At 37.4% G+C, this 27,203-nt stretch overlaps 1 protein-coding gene and 1 pseudogene across 9 annotated transcripts in view; one reads left to right on the top strand and one right to left on the bottom strand.

Annotated features, from left to right (window-relative positions):
* PLCL1 (phospholipase C like 1 (inactive)) overlaps positions 1 to 27,203 on the bottom strand; it is a 336,787-nt gene that overhangs the window by 70,621 nt on the left and 238,963 nt on the right. For all 9 annotated transcript variants that reach the window (XM_025894007.2, XM_073880759.1, XM_073880765.1 and 6 more), the window contains exons 2-3: positions 9,194 to 11,668; positions 6,644 to 6,847 (exon numbers count right to left, since the gene is read on the bottom strand). In XM_025894007.2, coding sequence (XP_025749792.1) covers positions 6,644 to 6,847; positions 9,194 to 11,668 — 2,679 coding nt within the window. The remainder of the gene's footprint in view (positions 1 to 6,643; positions 6,848 to 9,193; positions 11,669 to 27,203) is intronic.
* Positions 23,371 to 24,232, top strand: LOC112840608 (cytosolic iron-sulfur assembly component 2A pseudogene; annotated as a pseudogene).

Genomic DNA, 27,203 nt, shown 5'->3' on the forward strand with positions numbered 1-27,203 from the left:
AAGGAAGGAAGGAAGGAAGGAAGGAAGGAAGGAAGGAAGGAAGGAAGGAAGGAAGGAAGGAAGGAAGGGGAAATGGATACAAATGAGAAAAAACATAAGGAAAGAAAGATTGAACTGTAAATTAAAAGACTGCTTTGGCAACCTTAAAAGGCTGGGCAGTGAGTGACTCTATGACTACAGTGCTTACTTCGGAGGATATTTTCTTAGAGAAAGTGCAAAGCCAGAGTGGGGAAGTGAAGCCTGCTCTTTCAAAGACCTGGGAGGCAAAAATCACAGTGCAATAAAGGGACAGGTCACTTAGAAATGGTACTCTGGTTTTAAATGAAATTCTTAATACAATTTCTGAAAAACCATCCTAAGGACAATATGGAGCCACCCAAACGGTAGTGTCCCTGGAGTCTAACACCAACAGCCCACTGCTGTGTGTCTTCAGTCTGGGAAAGAGGCATCAATCCCACCTTCTGCTTTTAGGACCTACTTATTCTACTTACTTCAGTTACTGATTAAAAATGTTCCCAGTTTGCTTTAGTGCTTTTCAGAAGCTGGCACATCCCTCCTCAGGCTGGGACACGTATTTGATAATCAGGAAAGTCACCTCTGCTTCTGCTGCCCTGAATATCAGACAGGCATTTCCATAGCTGCATCCCTATTTGGAGTATGAAGGGAGATTGTGCTTCTCAGGAAAAATGGTAATTCTTTGAGCAACCTCACCCTCACCTAACCCAGACTTGGGGAACACTCTGTCATTAAGATCTCTTCCTTCTCCCAGGTAAAAATCCTAGGTAGGGGGCCCCTGGGTGGCTCAGTCGTTAAGTGTCTGCCTTCAGCTCAGGTCATGATCCCAGGGTCCTGGAATCGAGCCCTGCATCGGGCTCCCTGCTCAGCAGAAGCCTGCTTCTCCCTCTCCCACTCCCCCTGCTTGTGTTCCCTCTCTCGCTGTGTCTCTGTCTGTCAAATAAATAAAATCTTAAAAAAAAAAATCCTAGGTAGGACAGGATCGGTTAAATTCACTCAAGGCTACAAATTGCTGATAATCCGATGTGTTATTATTCACGGAGATTTTTTTTTTCTTTGCATTTTAAAAGAGATTAAAAAGTCTTCACCCAAAGGAATTGATTGTAATTTTGAATTTCCAAGTACCAGTGAGCAGATAGAAGATGTTTTATTTTTTAAATTTTTAAATTTTTTTTTAAGATTTTATTTATTTATTTGACAGAGAGAGACACAGCGAGAGAGGGAACACAAGCAGGGGGAGTGGGAGAGGGAGAAGCAGGCTTCCCGCGGAGCAGGGAGCCCGATGTAGGGCTCGATCCCAGGACCCCGGGATCATGACCTGAGCTGAAGGCAGATGCTTAACGACTGAGCCACCCAGGTGCCCCAGAAGATGTATGTTTTAAATAAGATATGTACTATGGGGAAACTGTCTTCTGAAATTATGCCATGCAAATAAGCCCACTCTAGTAAGGATATATTTGATGTTTGATTTCTTGATATCAACACAGATACTATAATAGAATTATAATTGCAATATTAATATTAAAATGACTTTTAAGACTAAATTTTTAAGACCATCAATAGGAAATATTTCCACATATTAAATTAGCCAGTGTTTGGTAAGGAAGAGAACCATCTCAGGTCATTAGGGAAAAGCCAGGTTTAGAAAAAAATCTGTGCAGATGAACTCAGGGTCAATGTTTTCTAAAATATTTTCACTTTATTTCCTGTTGATAAGTAGTATTGTTGGATACACTCAAGTTGGCTTTCAGTAAATGGAGGTTACTAGTTGCCTGATTTGTTTCTTTTGATACTGAAATAAGCCAAATTTTTATCTGTTTGGAAATGACTTCAGGTCTTTTTTTTTATTCTAAATGTATTCTGTATTTTTTTAGTGGTTACGACTTTTCGTCTTGGTTGGCATCTATACAGTTCATTACCATTTTTGAGGAATCCAAATATTTAAGTGATTTGAGTTGAACATTCAAACTGTACCTGCCCCCCCTACTACCACCATTACCCTGGATTTGTTTTCTGCCTTAGTCACCCAAATATTTTTTTTTATCATTAATAGTCTGCAAGGAATTTTTTTAGACTTTATTTTTATGAGAAGTCTTAGCTCTCTGAGCTGAAAGTACAGAGAATTCCCGTAAACCCTCTAAGCCCATCCCCAGTTTTCCTACTATTAACATCTTCCTTTAGCGTGGTATATTTATTACAATTGATGAGCCAATATTGATATAGTACTATTAGCTAAAGTCCAGAGTTTACATTAGGGTTAACTCTTTGTATTATATATTCTACGGGCTTTGACAAATGCATAATGCCATGTATTCACTATTACAGGATCATATAGAATAGTTTCAGTGTCCTAAAAATCCTCTGTGCTCCTCCTATTCATCCCTCCCTCCCTCCCCCTACACTGTTCCCCAGCTCTGGCCCCTTGATCTTTTTACTGTCTCCATAGTTTTGCCTCAGTCTATAGAGTTTTTAACTGTATGTTTAAGACAAGGAACAGTTTGGTTAGCATGGGGTCATAGAGGTAAAACAAAGGAGATTTAAAGATTTACCATAAACACATCAGTTATGGCACCGGATCTACACTATTTTCACCAACAATTAATGCTTCTATTTACTTTTTATTCAACTAACATTCACTGGTAACAGTACATGCCAGCACTGTTTTAGATGCGAGAGATAACAGTAGTAAGCAAGACAGACAGGGTCTATGCCCTCATAGAGTATACATTTAAATTGAAGGGGAAAGGAAGATAGAAATTAAACAGAAAGCCAAGCAAAATATTTTTCAACACTGCTAAGTAGGGTGATGGAAATAAAACAAGGTTATGTGGTAGAGTGACGGGTGGGGACAGTGGTTAGGGAAGATGTCTCTGAGGATATGATATTTGAGCTAAGAATTAAGAGATAAGAAGCAACCATTCATGCAACAGAACATTTCAGGCAGAGGAAACCACAAATAAAATAACCCAGAGATGGGAACAAACTTGGTCTAGTTGAAGAAAGAAAGAAAGTCCATGTGGCTGGTTAGCAGTGGGCGGGGGGGTTGCGGGTAGTGAACAGGAGTGGGGGTGAGGCTGGGAGAGGTAAGTGAGATAGGTATATAGGTACGCAAGGCCAGATCATAAATGGCCCCATAGACCACAGTAAGGAGGTTCCATTTTATTTTAATGGGAAGCCACTGTAGGATTTTAAGCAGGAAAATCCTGCTTGATCCAATTTTTTTTCTTAAATGATTTCTCGAGGGGCACCTGGGTAGCTCATTGGGTTAAGCGTTTGCCTTCGGCCCAGGTCATGATCCCAGAGTCCTGGGATCAAGCCTCAAATCCTCAAATCCTCCAGCTCCCTGCTCAGCCAGGAGCCTTTCTCCCTCTCCTCCCTACTCATGCTCTCTCTTGTTATCTCTGTCCCTCTCTGTCAAATAAATAAATAAAATCTTTAAAAATAAATAAATAATAAATAAAATAAAATAATTACTCGATCTGCAGAATATCTTAGAAGTCTTCTTTAAAATAAATATTAACACTGATATAACAAGAGCATTGAAGATGCCAACCAATACAATGCAAATCCTCGAAAGTAAAAATGATGTTTTTACATTCAGGTCAATATCATCATTACTTGTATAAGTTCCTACTCACTTCCCCACTAAAAGAAATAAGCCAACAGAGCTGTCAAAAGAGTTTTCAATCACTTGCAAGGTCTGCCGAGTTTACCATTTGGCATAGGGATATTTATACTCAGTTCCCGACCAATATGAAAAATCATTTCTGTAGGGAACTATAAATGAAGATCTCATTTTAAGTACTTCTGCTTTCTACTGTAGCCTTTTACTTAAGTTTGGGAAAACCATGCTATGCCTGTAATTACAAACTGCATTTTAAAAATACAAATGAGAAAAGGCTGATGTCCAGATTTGGCTCCAGCAGATAGAAATGAAAAAACAAAACAGCATCGGACACTTGGGGATGTGAAATGGAAATTGGCCAAACACAGTCCAGGTGCACCAGGTACTCTTCTGTTTATTCCAAGCCCAGCTCCAGGGGACCAGCCTCCCCTCCCAAGGAATGATTTTTCTTTCTTAGCTTCACAGAGAATTGGAAGAATAAGTGATTTCAACTGTCTGTATCTATGGCAACTAGTACCCTAATTTCACCTCTTAGATGGCAATTATACCTATTCACTGAATAGCTTTCAGTCCCTACCTTTATGATGAAAAAATTGATTTCATGAAAAATGAGATATAGGTAATAGGTGAACTTTTCCCCCAGCAACCATGGAGTACAGTTTATAAGGGGTGTGATCATTCAGAAGCAGAATGCATTCTATGGGTTTTTTTTTTTCAATTGTAGGGTGTTTATCCCAAATGTCTTTCCTCTAGTTGTTTTTTTAAGGATAAAATATTATTCTTTTCTTGCTTAAGATTTATTTTTTTATTCAACTATGAAAATTAGTTGGGTTCATTGTAAAGAGTTTTGCAAATAGAGAATAAAAAGTAGAAAGGCATAAACAAGAAAGTAAAGTTCATTCTCCTTACTTAAAAGTAATCACTATTAATATTCTGCTAACAGTTTAGATGTGTGATGTGTATACATATAAATACAATTTAAATCCTATAGTGTATATTTTTTTTGTAGCTGGACTTTTTCACAAAATATGTTATGAGAAGTTTTCCATACCATTAAATATTCTTCTAATGCATGATTTTAATGGCTTCAAAAGAGTCTATAATATTGGTTTACTATATTTTATTTAACTAATAGTTCTATGTTGACATTAAACATAAATGTTTATGTACATCACTATTGCCTAACAAATTCAGAAAACAAATGTATAAATCAAGTGGGAAAAACATTTTAAATTATATTGCCAAATTTATCTCCCCCCAAATTATGCCAGTTTATTTTCCTAGTAGAGGTAAATGGATGAGAGTATCCATTACCTTAAATTCTCTATCAGAGGTACTATTTTTTAGTGCCAATGAGAGAGGGAATATTTTACTACATTTCTTTAATATCTTTAATTAAAAACTTATTTTAAGGTTAAATATGTTTTTAGATTTTCATTTTTTTAGGGGGGAAGAGAGACATGAATTTCCTGTTCACCTCTGAAGCAAAGAATATTTGTTATCCCCTAATAACTCTCCTCTCTCTATTTCTTAGTAACAGAAGAGATAACTTTTAGTTGGGCACATAGCCCCTTGAAATAAAGACATTTCCCATTCTCCTTTGTGGCTAAGTGTAGCTATGTATTAATTCTAGGCTGATGAAATATAAGCAAAAATGATCTATGCTATTTTGGAGAAATGTCCTTAAAGGCAAAAGATATGCCCTCTTTTTCTCTTCATCATTCTTGATGGTTGAATGCATATGTTATGGTTGGAGCTTCAGCAGCCATTTTGGACCATAAGGATAAGGGTCACACTATAGGGATGGTAGAGCAGAAAACTAGAGGGAGCCTAGGTTCCTAAGAACTTTACAGAAGTTCCATCTTGGAAGGTTGGTCTCCAGATTTTTATATGAAAGAGTAAAACTATTTTTAAGCCATGATTGTGTTGCACTGTTTGTCTTATCAAGCTGTACTTAGACCTAATTGATGTAAGATTTTTTTCTCCATATTTTTTCTTACTGATTTCTTTTTCATCAACAATTTATTTAGTTTAGAGAGAGAGTGAACAAGCAGGGGAAGGGCAGAGGGAGAGAGAGAATCCTGAAGTAGACTCCCCAGTGGGCTCCATTCCAGGACCCTGAGATAATGACCTGAGCCACAATCAGGAGTCAGCTGCTTAACCGACTGAGCCACCCAGGTGGCCCTTCTTACTGATTTTTAAGTGCACTTTCTATTTTAAGGATAGTTACACTTTATCTGGTATATATGTTACAAATTTTTCCAGATTTTCATTTGCTCCTTAATTTTTTATGGAATTAAGAGGCAAAAATATAATTATTCTTAAACTTAATTACTACATAAATTATATTATACATTCAGAAAAATCATTTAACAGTATTAGCTTAGAAATACAAATTCCAGTGGCGCCTGGGTGGCTCAGTCGGTTAAGGGTCTGCCTTTGGTTCAGGTCATAATACCCGAGGTCCTAGGATAGAGCCCCTGCATCTGGCTCCCTGCTCAGCAGGGAGTCTGCTTCTCCCCCTGCCTCTGCCCCTCCCCCTACTTGTGCTCTGTGCTCTCTCTCTCTCTCGCTCTCAAAAAAAAATAAAATCTTAAAAACAAAAAGAAATATAAATTCCAGAGAAATATTTTGTCACAAATATCATAAGGCAGCACTGAGAAGCATACGTTCATTTCTTACAGGTACACAATTAAATGGTTATGTTGCAAGCCAAAGTCATTTAGATGATGAGAAGTTGTGTATATTTTTGAAGACTTAATAATTCATTCCTTACTAATGCAGAGAATTTCTGTTTGTAATTTGTGGGGCTCTGGGTTCAAAGCATTGCCCCAGAAGTCTTCACTGGGCCTTAAGGGAAGCTGAGCGGGCCGGCTCTGCCTGCTACTCCCAATGTGATTTATTCATTAGAGTTCCACAAAAGAGTCCCTGCCAGATGACTTCCCCTACCCCCACAACACACACACACACACAGATAAGAAATCTAGAGTCACAATTTCCTACCAGATCATAAGCAGCCAGCATTTTTTTCTGCACATCTGGAATTGCCCCCAGAGGCTCCAGATAAGGAAAGTTGTCTTTCATCACAAGAGAGACTGAAGGAGTATTATCACTGGTGATGAGTCGAGAGGACAGGGTCAACAGGCACTGTTTCAGACTGGCAATTGGAGGAAGTCCACACAGTTCCTTAATAGACACTATGGCATTCTGTGGGGAAGCAAACATGCAATTAGACTTCTAGCCACATGACACATCACCCCCAGCACTTCTAGATTTACACAAAAGTATATTCATTAAAAGTATACCGTCCGATACATATGTAATTTGGAGGAAACTGAATTATAATCAACCAGAAGTGTAACGTGCACCAAGAAAGCACACAGAACTAATTCACTATTATACTTCATCTTTGTCAATTTTTAGCAACTGCCACAAAAATGCCATTAAAGCAAAGCTGATTGTGAACCAAGGCTACACAGTGCTTTTCAAAGCAGAGCATTGGAATATTCACACAAATTAGCCTTGGCTGGTTGTGAATATCTTATTCGATTTGTATCATGATGATCATAAAAACATGCCAGTGATTATATATTGGCGTACATCTCCTCTGGGCTTTTCCCCTCAAGGTAGCAGGCTGCAATTACTCACCGATGTGCATTCGACTAACCATCAATTGTATTTCTTTGTCATCCCATCAGAAATGCACCTGACAGATGCACATACTAAAACAAATTTCATGTAGAGCTACATTTGTCCATGTTTTACAGGCTTTTAAAATTCATTTGAAATAGAAATTATAACTATTTCATGTTTTATTAACAGCAAGCAGTACCTAACCTATTATATGTCGAATGAATTTAGCAACAATGATGGTATTTCATTTTTCTACTGATTAGGCTCCAAATAATCCTTAACCCAAAAGACTTTATGTTAAGGTGATATAAATTATCAGTATTACCTGGAAAAAGCTTTATCCATAACCAACTCTCCTTACGATGCATTTTAAAAACATAGTATGTGTAAAGGATATATTTCAAGAATTACATAGAAATAAATAAAATTGATTTCTAATATGTAAAGTAAGATGTGGAAATGATGTACAAGTAATCTAATACAGGGATTTATAATAGTTTTGAATTATGTCAGAAAAAGTCAGATAGAAAATGGTAATATTTGGAACCTATTTTTGAAATAGTGGCTAAGGCAACCACTTCAAATAAAATGCTTACAATCTAAGTATTTATGTGTGATTTACGTACCATACTGTTCCACCACTTCAGCTATTTAAAATTGATTTTAAGTCTTTTCTGGAATTTGTCTGTGAAATAATGTAAAAGTAAAGTCTTCACCAAATGATGGGTTTGAGATTCAGCATCACATGACTAAAAACCATGAATGATCATGAGTTTTGGTAGTAGTAGGCCATTCTGGATTTAAAGTCCAACATTCCTATTTACTAACTCCAATATTTGGGAAATCACTTAACTTCTTCAAGCTTGTTTCCTATCTTGAAAGTAGGGACTGTTTGGTGAGAATTACTATTAAAATGTTAGCTAAAGGAGCAAATAAACTGCATTGAAAAATATTCCTCTCTTGTTTTGTTCTCAGACTGCTACTTCTTCTGCCGACCAACACCTCTTTGCACATTGCAGGAACTTAGTATTTGTTGTTTGGTTGTTTCTCAGTAACATGACCCTAGAATAGATATATTCTATAGCAGTCAAGAAAGAAATTGGCAAACATCTATGATTACAAGAATTAATGAAGGAAAAGAAACTAACGTTGAATTTCCACATGCCAGGAGTGGGCAATTTATATACATTGTCATTTAATTCTGATAATAATTCTGTGATGTATTACTATTTTTCTTACCTTATGTGGAGAAAACTGATGATCAGAGATCTGAAATAATTTGCTCAAGATCACAAGGGGATAGAATTTAAGCCAGAATTCAGGTTCTTTCAATTAAACCACTTTTCTAAGAGAAGACTACATAGTTTTCAACAAGTTCAAATGCTGACTATTGTTTGTTTAGTTGTGTTTGCTCTTGTGGGCAGTAATTTATTATTGTTGTTGTCATACACTTAAACAACTAAAATAACCTAATAGGCATTACATTTGTTTCTATGAGTTCAAATTCCCTTTCATGTTCATATCTGCAAATATTTAACATATATACTTATAATTAGTATTGTCTGTATATATAATATATATTGCACATACATATAATATTTTATATTCCATTTTGTTTACATTGTTTCATATACACAACCCCATATTGGTTATGTGGCAGGGATATTTAATGGATCCATAAAGCATTTATATTAACTGGTTTAGTTCAGGCCAAATTTAACACAGCATTCATTCACAATTAGGTACATAAAATATATCTGCTTTATCGCAGGCAATACTTAATTCAGTGGTACATGGGTTTATACAACTTTTCTGATAATTTTTTGAGGAATCAGATCACTAGTAAAACACAGTGTTCACCAGTAAGGGAGAGGTAGGAAGAAGTAGGGGTAGGGAAGAAGAGCTTGGGACTTTTCCTACCTGCATATTTTCTCTCATATCTATGGCTTCTCGTAAGGGATGAACTGCTATTTTAAAGATGTCATCTATGGTCTTAAGGCCGATATTCCTGACCATGGTATATTCTCGAACTTTCTTCCCCATTCTCACTGACAGGCTGCGCTTCTGTGCCTTTCCTCCTCCACTTCGATTAGTTATTGCTATGTGGACAAAAAGGGTTACATGCTCCATGATGTCACCCACAAAAGAGCGCAGGGGAACATGCCGATATCCAGGCTGCAAACATTCAAACGGTATTGTATATTGTCCTATAAACTCATCCCCAATGTAGTCATCATCCAGAACAACAAAACGAATCATGGCCAGCTCAGGTAGGTTTACTTGAAACTCAAAAGTTTCATCAAAAATAGGGTTATCACTGTTCTGTTGGACAGTTTTAGTTCTTTGTTCTGAACAGTCTGCTGGAATTCCATGTATCTCTATACAAACATAGGGATCTATGACATCTCCTTTGGCACAAGCTCCTTTGGGCTTTGGAAAATTCTGACCACTGATGATCTTGATATGAAGAGCAAGAGGAGACACCCCAGGTACGATGCCCTTTGTGTTTGCACTGAAGTAAGAAACTTCATCTCGCATGATGGATGGCCTTAGAACATAACCACAGCCTCCGTTTTGAAGAAACCAGCCTGTGTGAAGGTCCATCATTGGACCTGGAGTCTGAAAATTCATTGCCACAATCTGACAGCCACAATTCCAAAAGTCCTGTGGATTCAAGTTACTGGAATCGATCCTCATAGCACTTGGATAGATTCTCGATAAGAATCTCTTATTATAATTTACAAAATCCTCTGGGTACTCATTTGCAATTCGGCTGGCCTCTGTTTCGCTAAATGAACACATTTCCCAATAGTTTTGGCTTTTCATAGACAGTTCAAAATCCCTATACTGAACAGACTTGCAGATGGATACCAAATCGGAGAGTTCCCTACACAGCAAGATTTGTTTCTGCTCGCCATTGTAATCTACCGACAGCCTTCGAGACATTTCTGCTTCTTCATCTTCATCTGTTACTTCTCCTTCCAAAACATCTGGGTCAGAAGGCAATTTCTTTCCTTTCACAACAATCATTCTTTTCAATTTTTCCGGTGATGGGAGGTAGGTTTCTGATGGCAAAGGTGCCTCAGTATAGAGCTTATCGCCAAAAACCTTTTTCATCTGTTGAGCCATTATCTTTTGCTGTGGTAGGGAGCAGTGATTTCCCAGGCAAAGAATGAGTGGGTATTCAGAAGCAATGAAGGCAAATTTATTTATCACCTCTATGACACTTCTAAAAGAAAGATGTGTCGTCACATTATTTCGATTACAAAGGATTGGCTCATTGTCTGAACCATCACTAACATCAAGTTCAATGCTTCGACAGCCCATTTTCAAAGCTCTAACGTACCCATTAATATCAGCTGGCCCCCTGAACTGGTCTTCTATGAGATAGGTGTTGTGCGAAGCATTGATGTAGTAGTGAGATAGTGGCTGGGTCATATCTTGGGCAACCTTTTTTTGCTCAGGATCAAAAATGTCACATTCTGGTGACAACAGATACTGGGTAAAGCCATCAATTGCAAGAAACCCTTTTTGACGACCCTCTTCGGAAAGTTCATATCTCCGAATAATGTCTAAGCACATATCCTCAGTAATATGGGTGACTCCTTGCTCAGCTTCTAAAAAGAGCATGAGATCATTGGCATCCAAATATTCTTTGTTCTTAGATATCTGGACCAGTAAGAAATAGACTTCTGGCCTGGTGCAAAGTTCACAAAAAGCCTCACAAAATTCCTCTTCCGTCACTCGTGTAGTTAGTTTTTCTTTGCTCTTCTGGATTTCTTTAAACTTTAACCTGATCTTGGATTCCTTCAAGGTAGGGTTGAGTTGTTTTATCAACTCTACAGAGGTGTCTTCCAACATAATCCCATTCCCATCAACATCTGCCGCTTCAAACACTGTTTTCAACCACATGAACCTTGGTGTGTTCTGGTTGCCCTCCATAAAGTCAAGGGGTTGCTTACTTCGAGAAACCAGGTACCGTAAACCTGACACCCAGATATTTGCTACATCTGCTGAATTGGCAACTAGGTCCAGAGACTCATAATTTTCCCCATGGAGTATAGAAAAGGCACAGTCCTCACAAATCTGGTCAGCGAGGCCATTGTTTCTAAATGTTTCTGTGTTCTTCCCCAATCTGATCTCTTTTATAGCAGAAATGTCAAGCTTAGCTTTCTCAAGGTCTTTCTTGGAAGGTTCCCAGCGAAGAGCTTGGAGGTCTGTGTCCAGAGTGAAAAAACGGTTATAAATACGAGAATTTGGCCGGACCTTCTTCAATTCACAGCCAGCTTGCATGAAGCTGATGCAGTCACTCGCACTGCTAATTTTCTTTTCCGATGGCATGCTGCTGAAAGACACTGTTTTCTTTCTTCCACCACATTTTTGGTTTGAAGGATCCTGTAAAATAATTTGAAAATAATGAATCAATTTTCCTTAGAAAAAAGACAAATTTGATAACACTCTATGAACTCCTCAGACTCCACTCAGATATTATAATTATTTGGACCTAGAAGCTAGCTTAAAATTCACATTTTCACTGTTCCAGAAAAAGAATTGCTGAGAAAATTGATATTATTAGGTTCAGAAAAAAAAACTTATTTTTCAAATGCCTCATGTTCTTTGAAATAAAATAAACTATTAAGTTAACTACAAATCACTCATCTGTTCATTAAAGCAGATTTCCTAAGAACCTCTACATGTTGGTACTTTAACAACCTAGCTCAAATCCCTACAGATATGTGAAAGAAATAATGCTGGATTTCTTTAAAAAGTTTTCCTCATTTATACTAAGCAACAGTTCAAGTTTTAAACTTAAAACTAGTCCAAATAAAAGATTTTTGCCTTCATATGCTTTACATCAAAAAGGACTGGCAATAGACAATAGACAGAATGGGAGAAGATATTTGCAAATGACATATCAGATAAAGGGCTAGTATCTAAAAATCTATAAAGAATTTATCAAATCAACACCCAAAGAACAAATAATCCAATCAAGAAATGGGCAGAAGACATGAACAGACATTTCTGCAAAGAAGACATCCAAATGGCCAACAAACACATGAAAAAGTGCTAAACATCCCTTGGCATCAGGGAAATACAAATCAAAACCTCAATGAGATACCACATCACACCAGTCAGAATGGCTAAAATTAACAAGTCAGGAAATGACAGATGTTGGGGAGGATGCGGAGAAAGGGGAACCCTACTACTGTTGGTGGTAATGCAAGCTGGTGCAACCACTCTGGAAAACAGTATGGAAGTTCCTCAAAAAGTTGAAAATAGAGTTACCCTACAACTCAGCAATTGCACTACTGGGTATTTACCCCAAAGATACAAATGTAGTGATCTGAAGGGGCATGTGCGCCCCAATGTTTATAGCAGCAATGTCCACAATGGCGAAACTATGGAAAGAGCCTAGATGTCCATCAACAGATGAATGGACAAAGATGTGGTATACACACACACACACACACACACACACACACACACACACACACACACAATGGAATATTATACAGCCATCAAAAAGATGAAATTTGCAACAACGTGGATGGAACTAGAGGGTATTATGCTAAGCAAAATAAGTCAATCAGAGAAAGACAAGTATCATATGATCTCACTGACATGAGGAATTTGAGAAACAAGACAGAGGATCATAGGGGAAGGGAGGGAAAAATTAAACAAGACAAAACCAGAGAGGGAGACAAACCATAAGAGACTCTTAATCTCAGGAAACAAACTGAGGGTTGCTGGAGTGGAGGGGGGTGGGAGGGATGGGGTGGCTGGGTGATGCACACTGGGGATGGTATGTGCTATGGTGAGCACTGTGAATTGTGTAAGACTGATGAATCACAGACCTGTACCCCTGAAACAAATAATACATTATATGTTAATAAAAACAATTTAAAAAAAAAAGGGCTGGCAATAAACCTTAACTAAAAGTCACTTTTTTTCCTCAGACTATTTTGAAGAATGTAAGTGTCTTGAAAGTCAGACTGAGAGCTAACAACAGACAAATGACTCTAACTAGAGCAAATTTTCAGACTAAGGTAAACAGTTTGGATGAACTTTATGAGAATCAATACCCACATTTCGGTATAATGCTATTAGCAGCCACAGCATAGAACCAAACAGAAATCTAAATGGTTCCACTAACTTTTAATGTTCTCCCAATGTAAATTACATTTCCAAGCTGTCTGCCATAGAATTTCACAGAGAACACTTGCACCTCACCTTTTCCCCCTCTCTTTAAGTGTCATTGGATCTTACTCTCACAGAATCTGTGTCCTCAGCCCACTTCGCCCTTTGCTGAACAACAGTGTTAACAGGGCATTAGACCTTCTCTGTTCAGATTAGTGTGCCTTAAGCAGGTTAATTATTCCTTGTGACTATTTCCTTCTTAGGTGTATTTCCTTCTTAGGTGTATCTAGACTATTTCCTTCTTAGGTGTATCTAGGTGTATCTTAGGTGTATCTTAGGTGTACTGTCTTTCTCAAATTACAGGTCTGGTCCTTATATTCATAAGATAATAGATGTCAACTTAGTCCCAAATTGTCCGCTATTTCAATCACTTCTAATTCATTTACACTGAACATCTGACCAATGCCACTTAAAACTGGATATTTTTTTATACTTCCTTCTGTTCAGACCATAGATTAAAGTTAATAATGCTCACAACCAGATCATCGACTCAGATAATTCTCCCAGGAACAAATTTCCCAAACACACCTTAAGGCATGTTTACAGTGCCTGATTTTATAAGCATGTCAAAGAGTCAGCGAAGTGTGGAATGCAAAAGGCAATGTCCTTATACAAAACTAACTAGTCTCAAGCTGTGATTATTCCGTTCAGTAGATCTATGACCTTGGGTAAGTCACTTAGCCTCTCTGAATCTTAATTTCTGCTTCTCAATAGGAATCAATAATTCTTTTATATAATAGTGTTGCTGAGAGACTCAAAAGAAAAAGTGTTTGTGAATATTCTTTGTAAACTGTAAATGCTTATAAGGTTACTCTTTTTGAAAGAAGTACATTTCTTCATATACCTGGTCACTGCAGGACTTGACCAGGATATTGGGGGTTATCAAGAAGTTGATTCATTCTTGACCTCTGAGCATTTAAGACAAATCTTCAGCGATAAACAGAAAATATTTTAAAACAGACACATGATATTGCTATTTTAAGCCCTGAGAAGTATGACCAAAGTGGTCTGGGCTGTCTCCTTCACTGGCATTCTTTTAAAACAGGGTAGACTGTCTCCCCTAAGGCCTTATTTAATTGTGATCCTGCCTATAAGAGCTTCCTTATCCTGTGATTCAGGAAAAGGCAGGATGATTTATTATTCAATTGACTAAAACCTTACCCGTGAAAAGAAAACAAAATTTGCTTTAGTTATGGAATGTTGGTGGGATGATTCATTAACTCAAATATATATCTGATCTTCAAGTGACAAAGATATATATTACCCAATTTATTTACAGAATAAAAAAGAATTCTGTATAGATTACAGAATATTGCTTCTTGATGCCCTGGCATTTAACAATTTAGCTCTTGCTTTTCCAGAGAGTTGTTATTTTTAATTATCCCATAGTAGTCAATTTCCTCATCCTTAAGTTAAAAAACAAGTATAAATCTTCAGCTGTTTATATGCAGTTGCACCATTAGAACACATTTAAATTCATCACAACCCACATGCTCAAAAATCTCAGATGTATGTGTGTATTTTTCCACACCATGAAGGCAGGCACCTAATGGCACTGCTGAGAAAAGGTTACTCTACCAAGTAAAATAAAGAGGGAAACTGAATTGTGATAGTAAATTAGACTGTGACTCAGCTTTTAAAGCTACCATTTGACTAGGCTTTTAAACTAATGAGACCTTTCACAAAAAAAATTATTTTTATATAAAGCAGGTCATCTTCCAAGAAAGATTATTGTCAACAGAATTATAAAACCTCTAATAGTTGCTAACAAACCTTAAGTGGGAAATTAGTGTTGCTGTAAATGCATGTATGTAGTTCCCACGCCCGACGTTTGGTACCACACCAACCTTCACAGTCTTAACACTTCACACTTGACTTGAACCACTGTTCACGAGAACAAAAATACTGTTATCAGAAGAGCTTTCTCTTACGAGCCTCTCTTACAAGCCTCTCTTCTCTGTGGTGGCATCTCCTTAAATCAAGACTTTCTCTCCTAGTAAGATAAGCCTTCAAGAGATAAATGCTTTCTATGTAGCCTAGGAAAGAATTGACCTGCTCCAAAATGCTTATTTCCTGTTTTGACCTCTAATTCCCACATGATTACAAAACTTATCCCAAAATGCCTTAAAACATGGAACTAGCAGAAAAAATACACTCAGGTTTCAACTCACGAAGGACAAACTCCAAAATTATTACAAGCCCCCAAATGAGCCAAAAACTGGCAAAAACACATGTGAACAAATAATTAGCTTGTCTGCTACTGACTAGAGTCAAGATTATTTCTATTCAAAATATGCTGGAAAAGTTTCAGGACTCCGATATTTCTCTAAGTCTGTTTGTTTTCAATGGTCATGCTATGCATTAGCTCTGAAAAGCTGAGAGGGAAGGGGGGGTGGGATTGTATTGAGTGGACAAGGAAGATGGACAACTCCAAATCTCCTTCTGAGCTTCATCACCACCACGGCCTCTTTGCCGAGCCCATAGCCTCACATCTGTGTTTCCCTCAAGAAGATCTTGGCAGATTGGTGGTGGAGAAGGGGAACTGTTCAGGTACACAGACAGGAGATATCCCCAAATGAAAATATTGAAGTGTTGGTAATAGATCTTCCTGTTGATAAATACAAAAAATATCTGATGATGGAATGAGAGAAAATCCACTGCAGTTATCTATATAATGGAAAGACAGGTGCTTTTGGCACTTTCCAAGAGAAACCAAAGTTTGTTGTCAGTTCAGGTGTGCTTTTGTCATCTTCCAGTTCACTAGATAATTGAATTGACTCCTATAGTCATAAGGTCATTATTATAAGGAGATTATCATAAAGTATGAGGACTTTCCATTTATTTTTTTAAAAGATATCATTTATTTTGGCCAACAGACACATGAAAAAGTGCCAACATCACTCGGCATCAGGGAAATCCAAATCAAAAGCTCAATGAGATACCACTTCGCACCAGTCAGAATGGCTAAAATTAACAAGTCAGGAAACGACAGATGTTGGCGGGGATGCGGAGAAAGGGGAAGCCTCCTACACTGTTGGTGGGAATGCAAGCTGGTGCAACCCCTCTGGAAAACAATATGGAGGTTCCTCAAACAGTTGAAAATAGAGCTACCATACGATCCAGCAATTGCACTACTGGGTATTTACCCCAAAGATACAAATGTGGGGACCCGAAGGGGTATGTGCACCCCAATGTTTATAGGAGCAATGTCCACAATAGCCAAACTGTGGAAAGAGCCAAGATGTCCATCGACAGATGAATGGATAACGAAGATGTGGTATATATACACAATGGAATATTATGCAGCCATCAAAAGGAATGAAATCTTGCCATTTGCAACGACGTGGATGGAACTGGAGGGTGTTATGCTGAGTGAAATAAGTCAATCAGAGAAAGACATGTATCATATGACCTCACTGATATGAGGAATTCTTAATCTCAGGAAACTGAGGGTTGCTGGAGTGGTGGGGGTGTGGGAGGGATGGGGTGGCTGGGTGATAGACATTGGGGAGGGTATGTGCTATGGTGAGCGCTGTGAATTGTGCAAGACTGTTGAATTACAGATCTGTACCTCTGAAACAAATAATGCAATATATGTTAAGAAAAAAAAGAAGAAGAAGAAGATAGCAGGAGGGGAAGAATGAAGGGGAGTAAATCGGAGGGGGAGACGAACCATGAGAGATGATGGACTCTGAAAAACAAACTGAGGGTTCTAGAGGGGAGGGGGGTGGGGGAATGGGTTAGCCTGGTGATGGGTATTAAAGAGGGCACATTCTGCGTGGAGCACTGCGTGTTATGCACAAACAATGAATCGTGGAACACTACATCAAAAACTAATGATGTAATGTATGGTGATTAACATAACAATAAAAAATTTTTTAAAGATATCATTTATTTATTTATTTATTTTTCAGAAAGAGAGAGACCACAAGCAGGGGGACTGGCAGGCAGTGGGAGAAGTTGAGCAAGGAGCCTGATGGGGGACTAGATCCCAGGACCCTGGGATCATGACCTGAGCCAAAGGTAAATGCTTAACCAATAAGCCACCCAGGCATCCCACTTCCATTTATTTTAAAAACTAGATTTTCTCACTCTGAATGAAGGGAAGAGGCTACAGTACTTGTCACCCACAAAATTTCTCTTACAGCAGCTTATAAAATGTGTTAGGTTGGATATAGCACATAATGGCACCTCTGTCCCCTAAATTAAAGTTTAGCTTACTCTTCCCGCAGGGTACAAGAATTAGTCAGGCTTTGAACTCAATCCTTTCTATTGCCTGACATTCTATGTTCAAGTTTCCAAATGATCATTTCACAGGAAGGGAACACATTTAAACAAGTTAAATAAATAAAACGAATAAACCAGATTATGTCTATATGGTCTTTGAACATTTCCAGATAACACTTTACATTTGGAATATACTGTCTTCTTAAATTAATCATACTTAATAAAAAGGATTTAATCATCAGAATCAAGAAGAGTCTTGGGATGCCTGGGGGGGGCTCAGTCGGTTAAGCCTCTGCCTTCAGCTCAGGTCATGATCCAGGGGTCCTGGGATCCGGTCCCTCATCAGGCTCCCTGCTTCTCCCTCTGCCTGCCTGCCGCTCCCCCTGTTTATGCTCTCGCTCTCTCTCCCCGTCTCTCTGACAAATAAATAAAATCTTTAAAAAAAAAAAAAGAATCTCAAAATACTAGGAGAAAATGGCCAAATGCTGTTTTCTGGTTTTTTTTTAATTCATTATTTTCTATAGCATTGCTGTTTATCTAGTATTAGAACTAGTATACCAATCATGATTAAATGAGATTCTTACACAACAGTAAAAGCTTTATATCTCCCCAAATATGTTTTATTTTGTAAAAAAAAAAAAAGTTCAAATAAGCCAAATTGATAAACCTGTTTCTGTAAGTTCTCATTGGCATTTGTTCTCTGACCGCAACAAGGCTGGGTACACAGCAAGTTCCTTAACAAACACTCAACAAATAAAATCATTTTTCTTCAGTAACACACTGATGAGCTGCAGAGGCAACTCAGCTTATTCAGTGCAAGCATTTCTGGGTCTCAATAATGAAACTATTGAATTATTTCGATATAATAATTTTAGAGAAAAGTATACTAAGGCAACACACTCATGTGAATGTACCTAATGCCACAGGGCTGTACATTTAAAAATGGTTAAAGTGGTAAATCTTATGTTACACAAATTTTACCACACACAAAAAGAGTAAACTAAAGCATTGTATACAAATTTAAGACTAAAGGAAATATCCTATCTACATTTGCTACTTCTCACCTGATGAGCATGTATAAACATCAAATTATATCATCACATATTCTTTTCATTTTTTTGGCAAGTTGTTCTTAAATGGACACTTCAAAATGATTCTTTATTAAAACAGAACAAATTTACAAACCTTAAAGAATAGCAATCCAAACACCAGTTGTCAGACTGATTAAAAGGAATCCTTGTTTCATAACGCAGAAATCCATCTATACAGATGCAGATACACTAAAGTGACATTCACTTCTCTCTTTTGTATGAGGAGGGAAACACTTATTTTTGAAGAGCTCTCTTAAAAAAGTCTTTACATTAAAAATTTAATAGATTATAATTAAAAGATAAGCAAAAATATAGGCACATAAATCTTATTTTCACCATAGGGATTCTATCTTGTTCTTATAGACAACCTATGAACTATAACACTATACTATTCATTCTTGTTTTATGAACTTCCAAGCAAAATTCAGAGAAAAAGATTTGGTTGATAGATGAAGTCTTCCAAGGACTGTGGACAATATAATCTAGAATCCAAATGAGTCCCAACTTTGGATATTGAGAGGCCTCAGGTTTCCATTCTTCATTCATTCATTTAACCAACAATAATGAGTATACCCACTCCATGCTAGGGGCTAGACATTGTAGAGTTTTGAAGAAACTGATAGAGTCTAATTTTTATCTCAGAGAGATCACTCTGGATGTGCACTAGATGGACAACACTGAAGATGGTGCCGTAGGTGACTACTGACGCATTAAAGGAAAGAGATGGTGAATGCCTGAGGTAGATTACTAGCAAAAGGAATGGAGAGAGGTCAGAGGTATCAAAAAAGTAGGAGGTAAAATCAAAAGTCTTTCACTGGGTCTAGGATGACTCCTAGATTTTTGGTTTGAGTGAGAAGTGAATGAAAATATTGCTGAGATATGGATTATCAGGAGAGGTGAAGTGGGAGGGAAACAGGGTTTACTTTGGGCCGTGGTGAATTTTTAGATGACTATGGGCCATCTAGGTGAAAAGACTAGGCAGAGGAGAAGACTTAAAGTATAAAGTTTGAGGAATAAGAGGACCAGGAGCGTGACCCCTCACAGAAGCCAAAGAATAGACTTACAGGAGTGAGTGCCAGAAAATAAGATGTTAAGATGGCTTACTGGATTTAGCTGTTCAAATGTCTGCTGGTAACTCTGATTAGAGAATGTCTTTTTTTTTTTAAGATTTTATTTATTTATTTGAGAGAAAACAAGAGAGGGAGAGAAAGAGGGAGAGCACAAGCAGAGGGATGGGCAGAGGAAGAGGGAAAAGCAGACTCCCCACTGAGCAGGGAGCCCAACATGGGGCTCAAGCCCAGGACCCTGGGATCACGACCTGTGTTGAAGGCAAATACAAAACCAACTGAGCCACCCAGGTGCCCCATCGTGGGAGAATGTCTTACTTTGCCTTCAAGATGGTGAGGACAGTGATGAGGGTGAGAGCAAAGGGTTTCAAGAAAAGGGAGTAGCAGGTATAATGTTCTTTGGTGGGAAAGAAGGCCAGGAGGACTCTAGCATAAATGAGGGGTAGATTGGCTCCAACTGAGACTGGAACAACAGGCAGAGGCCAAGAGTGATCATCCAGGAGAAAGCTAGTCTCAAAAATGCTGGCTTTATTAACTTGGAATGGTGATAGCTCAAGGAATGGAAATTTAGGTCATATATATATATAATATATAATATATACATATATCTAATATATCCTGTCCAATGTGCCAGTGCCCAAATCCACATCCGTTTGGCAGTTAGGCCATCTAGAGAAAGCCCACGCCCCACATACAAGGCCTAACCCTTCACACAAAACTCAAGGAGGTGGAGGAGGTTGTATCCTCACTATACCTGTTGCCGTCAAGTTTTAGGTAAGGGAAGGTTGCACCTGTAGAATTATACCGTTAAAATTTCCAAAGTTATTTTCTCATAGTAAACTCAAATTACGTAATGTAAAGTCACCAAGAGGTGACATGACTTACTTATGATTAATACCACGTGACCCACCTAAAGTCACTCTGTGGTGCAGTGGGGGTAGAGGTCCTGATATCCACTGCTGAGAAGTGGGTGGAGCCTGACCCAAGCTTTGTGTACCATTGGATCTCCCTGGTGGCTCCCTAAGCCTAGCTGGTTAGAAGCTGAATAGCTATTTTATTATCCATAAAGAAAACATTCATTCCCTACAACACCTTATAATTCAACTAAAGAATCAATTAAAGGCAATGCTAACAGTATGCATGCACATATCTCTTGACAAATTAAGTTTTATGTCTGCATTTAACATGCATCTCATTTATAAAAGGTGATCCATTTAATAAAATACACTAAACTAAAGCCATCTTCTTTAGGAAACCTACTCCAATATGTATACACTGTGGCAGAGATAGAAAACTAGTTGAATTATAGGAAGCCAGTGACAATCTAAATATTCTCTAAAATGACATCTTCTCTTAAAAAAAGAAATAACATCTTCTCTTATATGACTCTTCTCGTTTGAAAGCAAAAATAACTGATATTCTACAGGCAAACATGGGCATAGAGTGTAGAAAGTCCATTTCAGGGTAGGTTCTTAGTACCATTGATTTGTTTTGCTGAGCAGAGGAAGGTTCCTTTGTGCTAAATCTCACTGCAATCATTCACTCAGAACTCGTTAAGAAATGACTCAATAAAAATTATTATCTCAAGCTCTTTTGCTACATGGTTTCTATCCAGGGCTTTCTGAAAGTATGACTCTTATTATGCATGTCCAATATATTATTTCAAAATAGAGTATTTGATTATACAAAGATCAAGTACCTACTATGGCACTGTCCTAGTGGCCAGTTCTTTGAATAATCATTAACCCCAAAAGTAATGTTGCCTGGAATAAATGCTTTGTCTCCATCACTCTTTTAATATACAGGTTTTTATAAATGATAAAGTTAGTAAAACAATGACAAAAATTATCAAATTTGATAATTCGAGAAAAGCATATAACAAATGCTTCTAAATAGAGAAAAACAGGGGTGCCTGGCTAGTTCATCAGTAGAGCATGCGACTCTGATCTCAGGATTGTGAATTTGAGCCCCACTTTAGGTGTAAAATATTACTAAATAAAAAAATAAATAAAATCCACAAACATTTAATAAATAAATAAGCAACTTTACATAACATTAAGAATGCTGAATAACCAAGACCACAAAGGGGAACAGAAGCTGATAAGGGCAATATGAAAAAGAAGTACTATGTCAATTATATATAGTTATTATATCTTTAACACTATAGCCTTTACTGAGATAATGAAAACCAGACAAGGTGCAAACTAAGCATCAAAGAAATGACCAAAATCTATAAAGCTGGCCTTCAGAAAAATAGTGTTAAAAGCATTGCCATTTGGGCGCCTGGGTGGCTCAGTTGGTTAAGCATCTGCTTTCGGCTCAGGTCATGATCCCAGGGTCCTGGGATCGAGTCCCACATCGGGCTCCCTGCTCGGCGAGAAGCCTGCTCTCCCTCTCCCACTCCCCCTGCTTGTGTTCCTGCTTTTGCTGTGTCTCTCTCTGTCAAATAAATAAATAAAATCTTTAAAAAAAAAAAAAGCATTGCCATTTGACAAGAAAATGAATACAACTTCCACATGGAGCCTCCATATAATTTTATGTCATGGAAAATAAATCTTAAATTACACAGCTCGACCTAGAACTCCGTTATTCCTAGATGTGCTAGAAAGACCTTGTCACTAACAGTGTGGTTTGTAAAAGTTTGCTGCAGGAACCCAGAAGATGGCATCAGCAGGCTTTGTGACACCAAGATCCTGTTGCCATGTTCCCTAGCAGGGTGTCCCCCTTATCTGCAGTTTTACTTTTCAGTTAAACAAGGCATAGAAGTAAATGATCCTCCTTCTGACATACTGTCAGAAGGTCAATAGTAACCTAACAACCATGTCACCGTGCCTCCATCATTCACCTCGCTTCATCTCATCATATAGGCATTTTATTATTGCACAATCATCACAGGAAGAAGAGGGGTGAGTACAGCACAATAAGATATTTTGAGACCATATTCACATAGCTTTCATTACACTATGTAGCTACAATTGTTTTTTATTAGTTATTATTGCTAATCTCTTACTGTACCTAATGTATAAACTCAACTTTATTATTGGATGTGTGTATGGGAACAAACATAGTTATCTATAAGGTTCAGTACTATCTGTGGTTTCAGGCATCCACTAGGGGTCCTTGAACATATCTCCTGTGGATAAGGGGCAGGGTCACTGTAAGTGCTAATAGACAGCAAAGCATTTTATTCACCAGAATAGTACTGGATTTTCAGTAGATTAATGATTTTATAATGCCTGCTAAAATAACTGGAATTGCAAAATCAAGATTAAGGAGTCACATTCTATGGTTTTCATTTTTGAGACAAAGGTTTCTTTATCCTCCTCTAGACAATAATGTTTGTCTCAAACTAACAAGGCTTTGATTTGAAATTTTTAACAAAAACTGGGAAGAAATTGATTCAAAAAAATGGTAAGAGTAATAGTAAACAACCCCAAAATATCCTCTCTGTGTCACAGTTTAAAGAATATCATATCCTGATTTATATACTTAAAATGTTATTTATTAGGGGATGGCGGAGCGTGAGGATGGAGCGGGTGTCCGGGCTGCTCTCCTGGACGCTGAGCAGAGTCCTGTGGCTCTCCGGCCTCTTTGAGCGGGGAGCTGCCCGGCAGCCCCGGATCATGGAAGAAAAAGCGCTAGAGGTTTATGATTTGATTCGAACTATCCGGGACCCAGAGAAGCCCAATACTTTAGAAGAACTGGAAGTGATAACAGAAAGTAGTGTGGAGGTTCAGGAGATAAACGAAGAAGACTATTTGGTTATTATCAGGTTCACGCCAACAGTACCTCACTGCTCTTTGGCAACCCTTATTGGGCTGTGCTTAAGAGTAAAACTTCAGCGGTGTTTACCGTTTAAACATAAGTTGGAAATCTACATTTCTGAAGGAATCCACTCAACAGAGGAAGACATCAACAAGCAGATAAATGACAAAAAGCGAGTGGCAGCTGCAATGGAAAACCCCAACTTACGGGAGATTGTGGAACAGTGTGTTCTTGAGCCTGACTAATAGCTATTTTAAGAGCCACTTAACTTTAATTGTTTGATATTTTTGTTTAAATTCTTCGTAAAATGTAAAAGACATGTTTAATACATAGGTGATTTGTACCTCAAGGCATTTTTTTAACAGATGATTTGCAAGCAAGATTTAATTATAAGTAGTACCTAGTTTGTTCAGTGTATAACATTCTCAGGATTTATAACACTTAAGTGATTGGACAGAAAAATATTTTCTAGTGATTATGTGTCAGATGAGTTGCTATTTTTCTGGTGCCTCTTCTGATAACAACTACTTTTCATGTCAAATATTTACTGTGCCCAAGTGTATTCAATTTAAATCATTGTAGCATAAATAAAGCAGAGATGATTCTTGTAATGATGTACCTTAGAATGTTTTTGTTGAATTATACATCTTAGTGTAAATGCCAACTCTAAAAGATATTTACAAAGCTTTATTTTCTGATTATTATGTAGAATCAGAAATCTGAGAACCAGAAAGAACCCTTAAAATCAGGAGTAGGCCCTGCCTTCAAGGATAGTCTTGGACCCATTTGTAGATGAGGATCAAATGTGGAGTGGGCCAGATAACATACGTAATTTTGAAGATCAAGAAGTCCCCAGAGAAGTTTTGATTAAACCAATCTAAATTTATGGTTTCTTCTTTACTTGAACTTTGTTCAGTTTATTTTAGGGGATAATGATCATTTGAAGTGTAACAGGGTGTGGTTAGGAAGGTGGCCTCCCAGATGTTTCCCAGTGATCCTTGATTCCTGGTCTTCATGCCTCTATGTATTTCCTTCTATATTGAATCAAAGCTGCTAGGTGTGGCTAATCACGAATCAGAGGTGACTGTGACTTCTGAGGCTAGATCATAACAGGTGTTGTTACATTCATCTTGATTTCTTGAATTTCTCACTCTGTGGGAATCCAGCTACTGCATCTTGAGAACACACGAGCAACCCTGTGGAGAATTCCACAAGGAGAGGAATTGAGGCCTTGCACCAACAGTCAGCACCAATTTGCAAACCATGTGAGTGAACCATGTTAGAAGTGATCCTCCAGCCTCAGTCAAGCTGATATCTGGACTGGAACTTCACGAGACCCTGAGCCAGAACTGTCTAGCTAAGCCGTCCACATTCCTGACCCAGAGAAGCTGTGAGCAATAATAAATGTTTATTGTTTATAAAAAATAAATAAATAAAATAAAATAAAATGTTATTTATTAAAGATCTGAAACAAACCTACTTATATGATGTTTATTCAACAACAGTAAAGGTGAAGAATTCTCTCTCCCTATACCTTTTTCTATATGCTTCATCTCTGTGATTCATTCAAGAAGCAAAACCATTAAAACCTAATAAAAATTACTGACTGTTCATTGCAGATCAACAGTCACAGGTAAAATCAAAGACTATTTCATTTGTTTTAATTTTTTTTTCATCTGTACGGAAATTACATCCATGTAGGTCAGGAGACCCAGCCAGGTAACAGCTTCAGAAGCCCACGTCTCCAGATGTTCAATTCCTTCTATAGTTTCATTGATTGCTGCCATTTCTGTTTTCCCTTACAGCATTAGGGCACAAACCCTGTGGTTGTTTGTTGTGAAACCTTACTGACTGACAGACTTTGTATTCTCAACTTACTTCCCCTCAAGTCCACAAGCACAGATGTTCCTTTATAGTGTCAACAGTTTTCATGGAAAAGGCCTTGTTTCTCACTTAAATGTTACTAATCTCTGCTTGTATCCTTCATGATCCACTACTGTGTATACAGTTACAAGGAGCATTAACACTCCCATTTTTCTAGTCAAAAACATGACCTTTTTCAACTAACCCCAACTGTCGCATGTAATACATGCTTTTGCTTATTATAAATCCCAGGAGAATTTGTTACATTACTGTGCCTTAGAAGCGTCAGTATGAACAAAGGGAAGTGGATACGAATAAAAGGTACCTAACGATTATTCAACAGCCTCCGAGGAATGACATGTCCCTCTAAGACAGATGTCCACCTCACACTCAAAAACAATACAATTCATCGGTGCCAAGAACCAAGTGGGCCTGGAGACTGAGATAGGATTCTATCCTCTCTTGCGAGACTCCCCACACAGCAGGGCCTGAGGATCTGGCTGAACTTAAAGCAGCATAGACTGTTGTTTTTGGTGTGAGAATTCCCGAGAGGTGCTCCTTAAGGAAAACCGCTTGACATGGTCCCTAAAGAAAGTCTGTAATGAAGAATAAGTAAACGTATTCTTTTAATGCCTGTATCTAATCCATCTCTTCCAGTGTATTATTGTAGAGATTGAACGTAATGCCCTAATTAGTTCATAGGTATAAGCCCATAACTCGATGCTTTATTAAGGTATCCATCAGAAATTGATAAATGTTTTAGGCCTTCAAATCTAGGCACAATTTTGAATGCATAATTATACATGCATGATTTTTTTCACTCAACTAATGTTGCATATTTACTTAAATTACTTGATCTGAAAAATCAAAATATCAACAGGAATGGAACATTCTCAGATAGAGTTCATTTCAAAAATGTTCCTGACAAAATTTTCTATTTTTCATTTGGTGCTAAATAGCCAGTTTACAGAACAGTTTGTCCTTCGTTGTAACTTTTCAATGTTTAAGGGTTATATTTACCATCAAATATGAGACACCAATGTATTATTGACATTGGTTTTAGTCACTGGCATTTCCTCTAACCATCCAAATTTGAATAAAGCATATTTAAAAGTGAAAAGTATATTTCAATACTATAGAGTTCTACCACTTGTTATCATAGGGTGTTAGTAGAGTTGAGTTTCAGAAACACTCATAGAAATAAAAAAATCATTCAGAATTTGAAAGTTGCTAGGAGAGTAGATCTTAAAAGTTCTCATCACAAGAAAAATACTGTAACTGTGTGGTGAGGGATGTTAAATAAACTTATTCTAGTAATCATTTCACAAATACACATATATCAAATCATTATGTTGTACACCTAAAACTAATACAATGTTATATATCAATTATATCTCAACTTAAAAAGAAAATCATTTAGAGTTATATTAGACTAAATGGAAATAAGAGATATAATCAGCCTAGCTTCATAGCATAAAGTTTTATTAACAAAAATAGAATTCAAAAAATGGTCTTCTAGAAATTCATAGTTTTTTGTGCAATATTTGGTAAGGACAAGATTTCAGAGTAAATATATACATATATATCATTTATAAGTTCCAAATAGGGTATATAGAAAACATAACTATTAATAATATTTCTTTGAGATGGAATCAGTGCCATTGTACTATATAGTAATAGATACATGTAGGTTTCTCATTAAGAAAAAAAAATCCTACA

The sequence above is a fragment of the Callorhinus ursinus genome, unplaced genomic scaffold, assembly GCF_003265705.2.
Source record: "Callorhinus ursinus isolate GAN/ISIS: 27379988/994484 unplaced genomic scaffold, GSC_fseal_2.0 scaffold2, whole genome shotgun sequence".
Classification (NCBI taxonomy): Eukaryota; Metazoa; Chordata; class Mammalia; order Carnivora; family Otariidae; genus Callorhinus; species Callorhinus ursinus.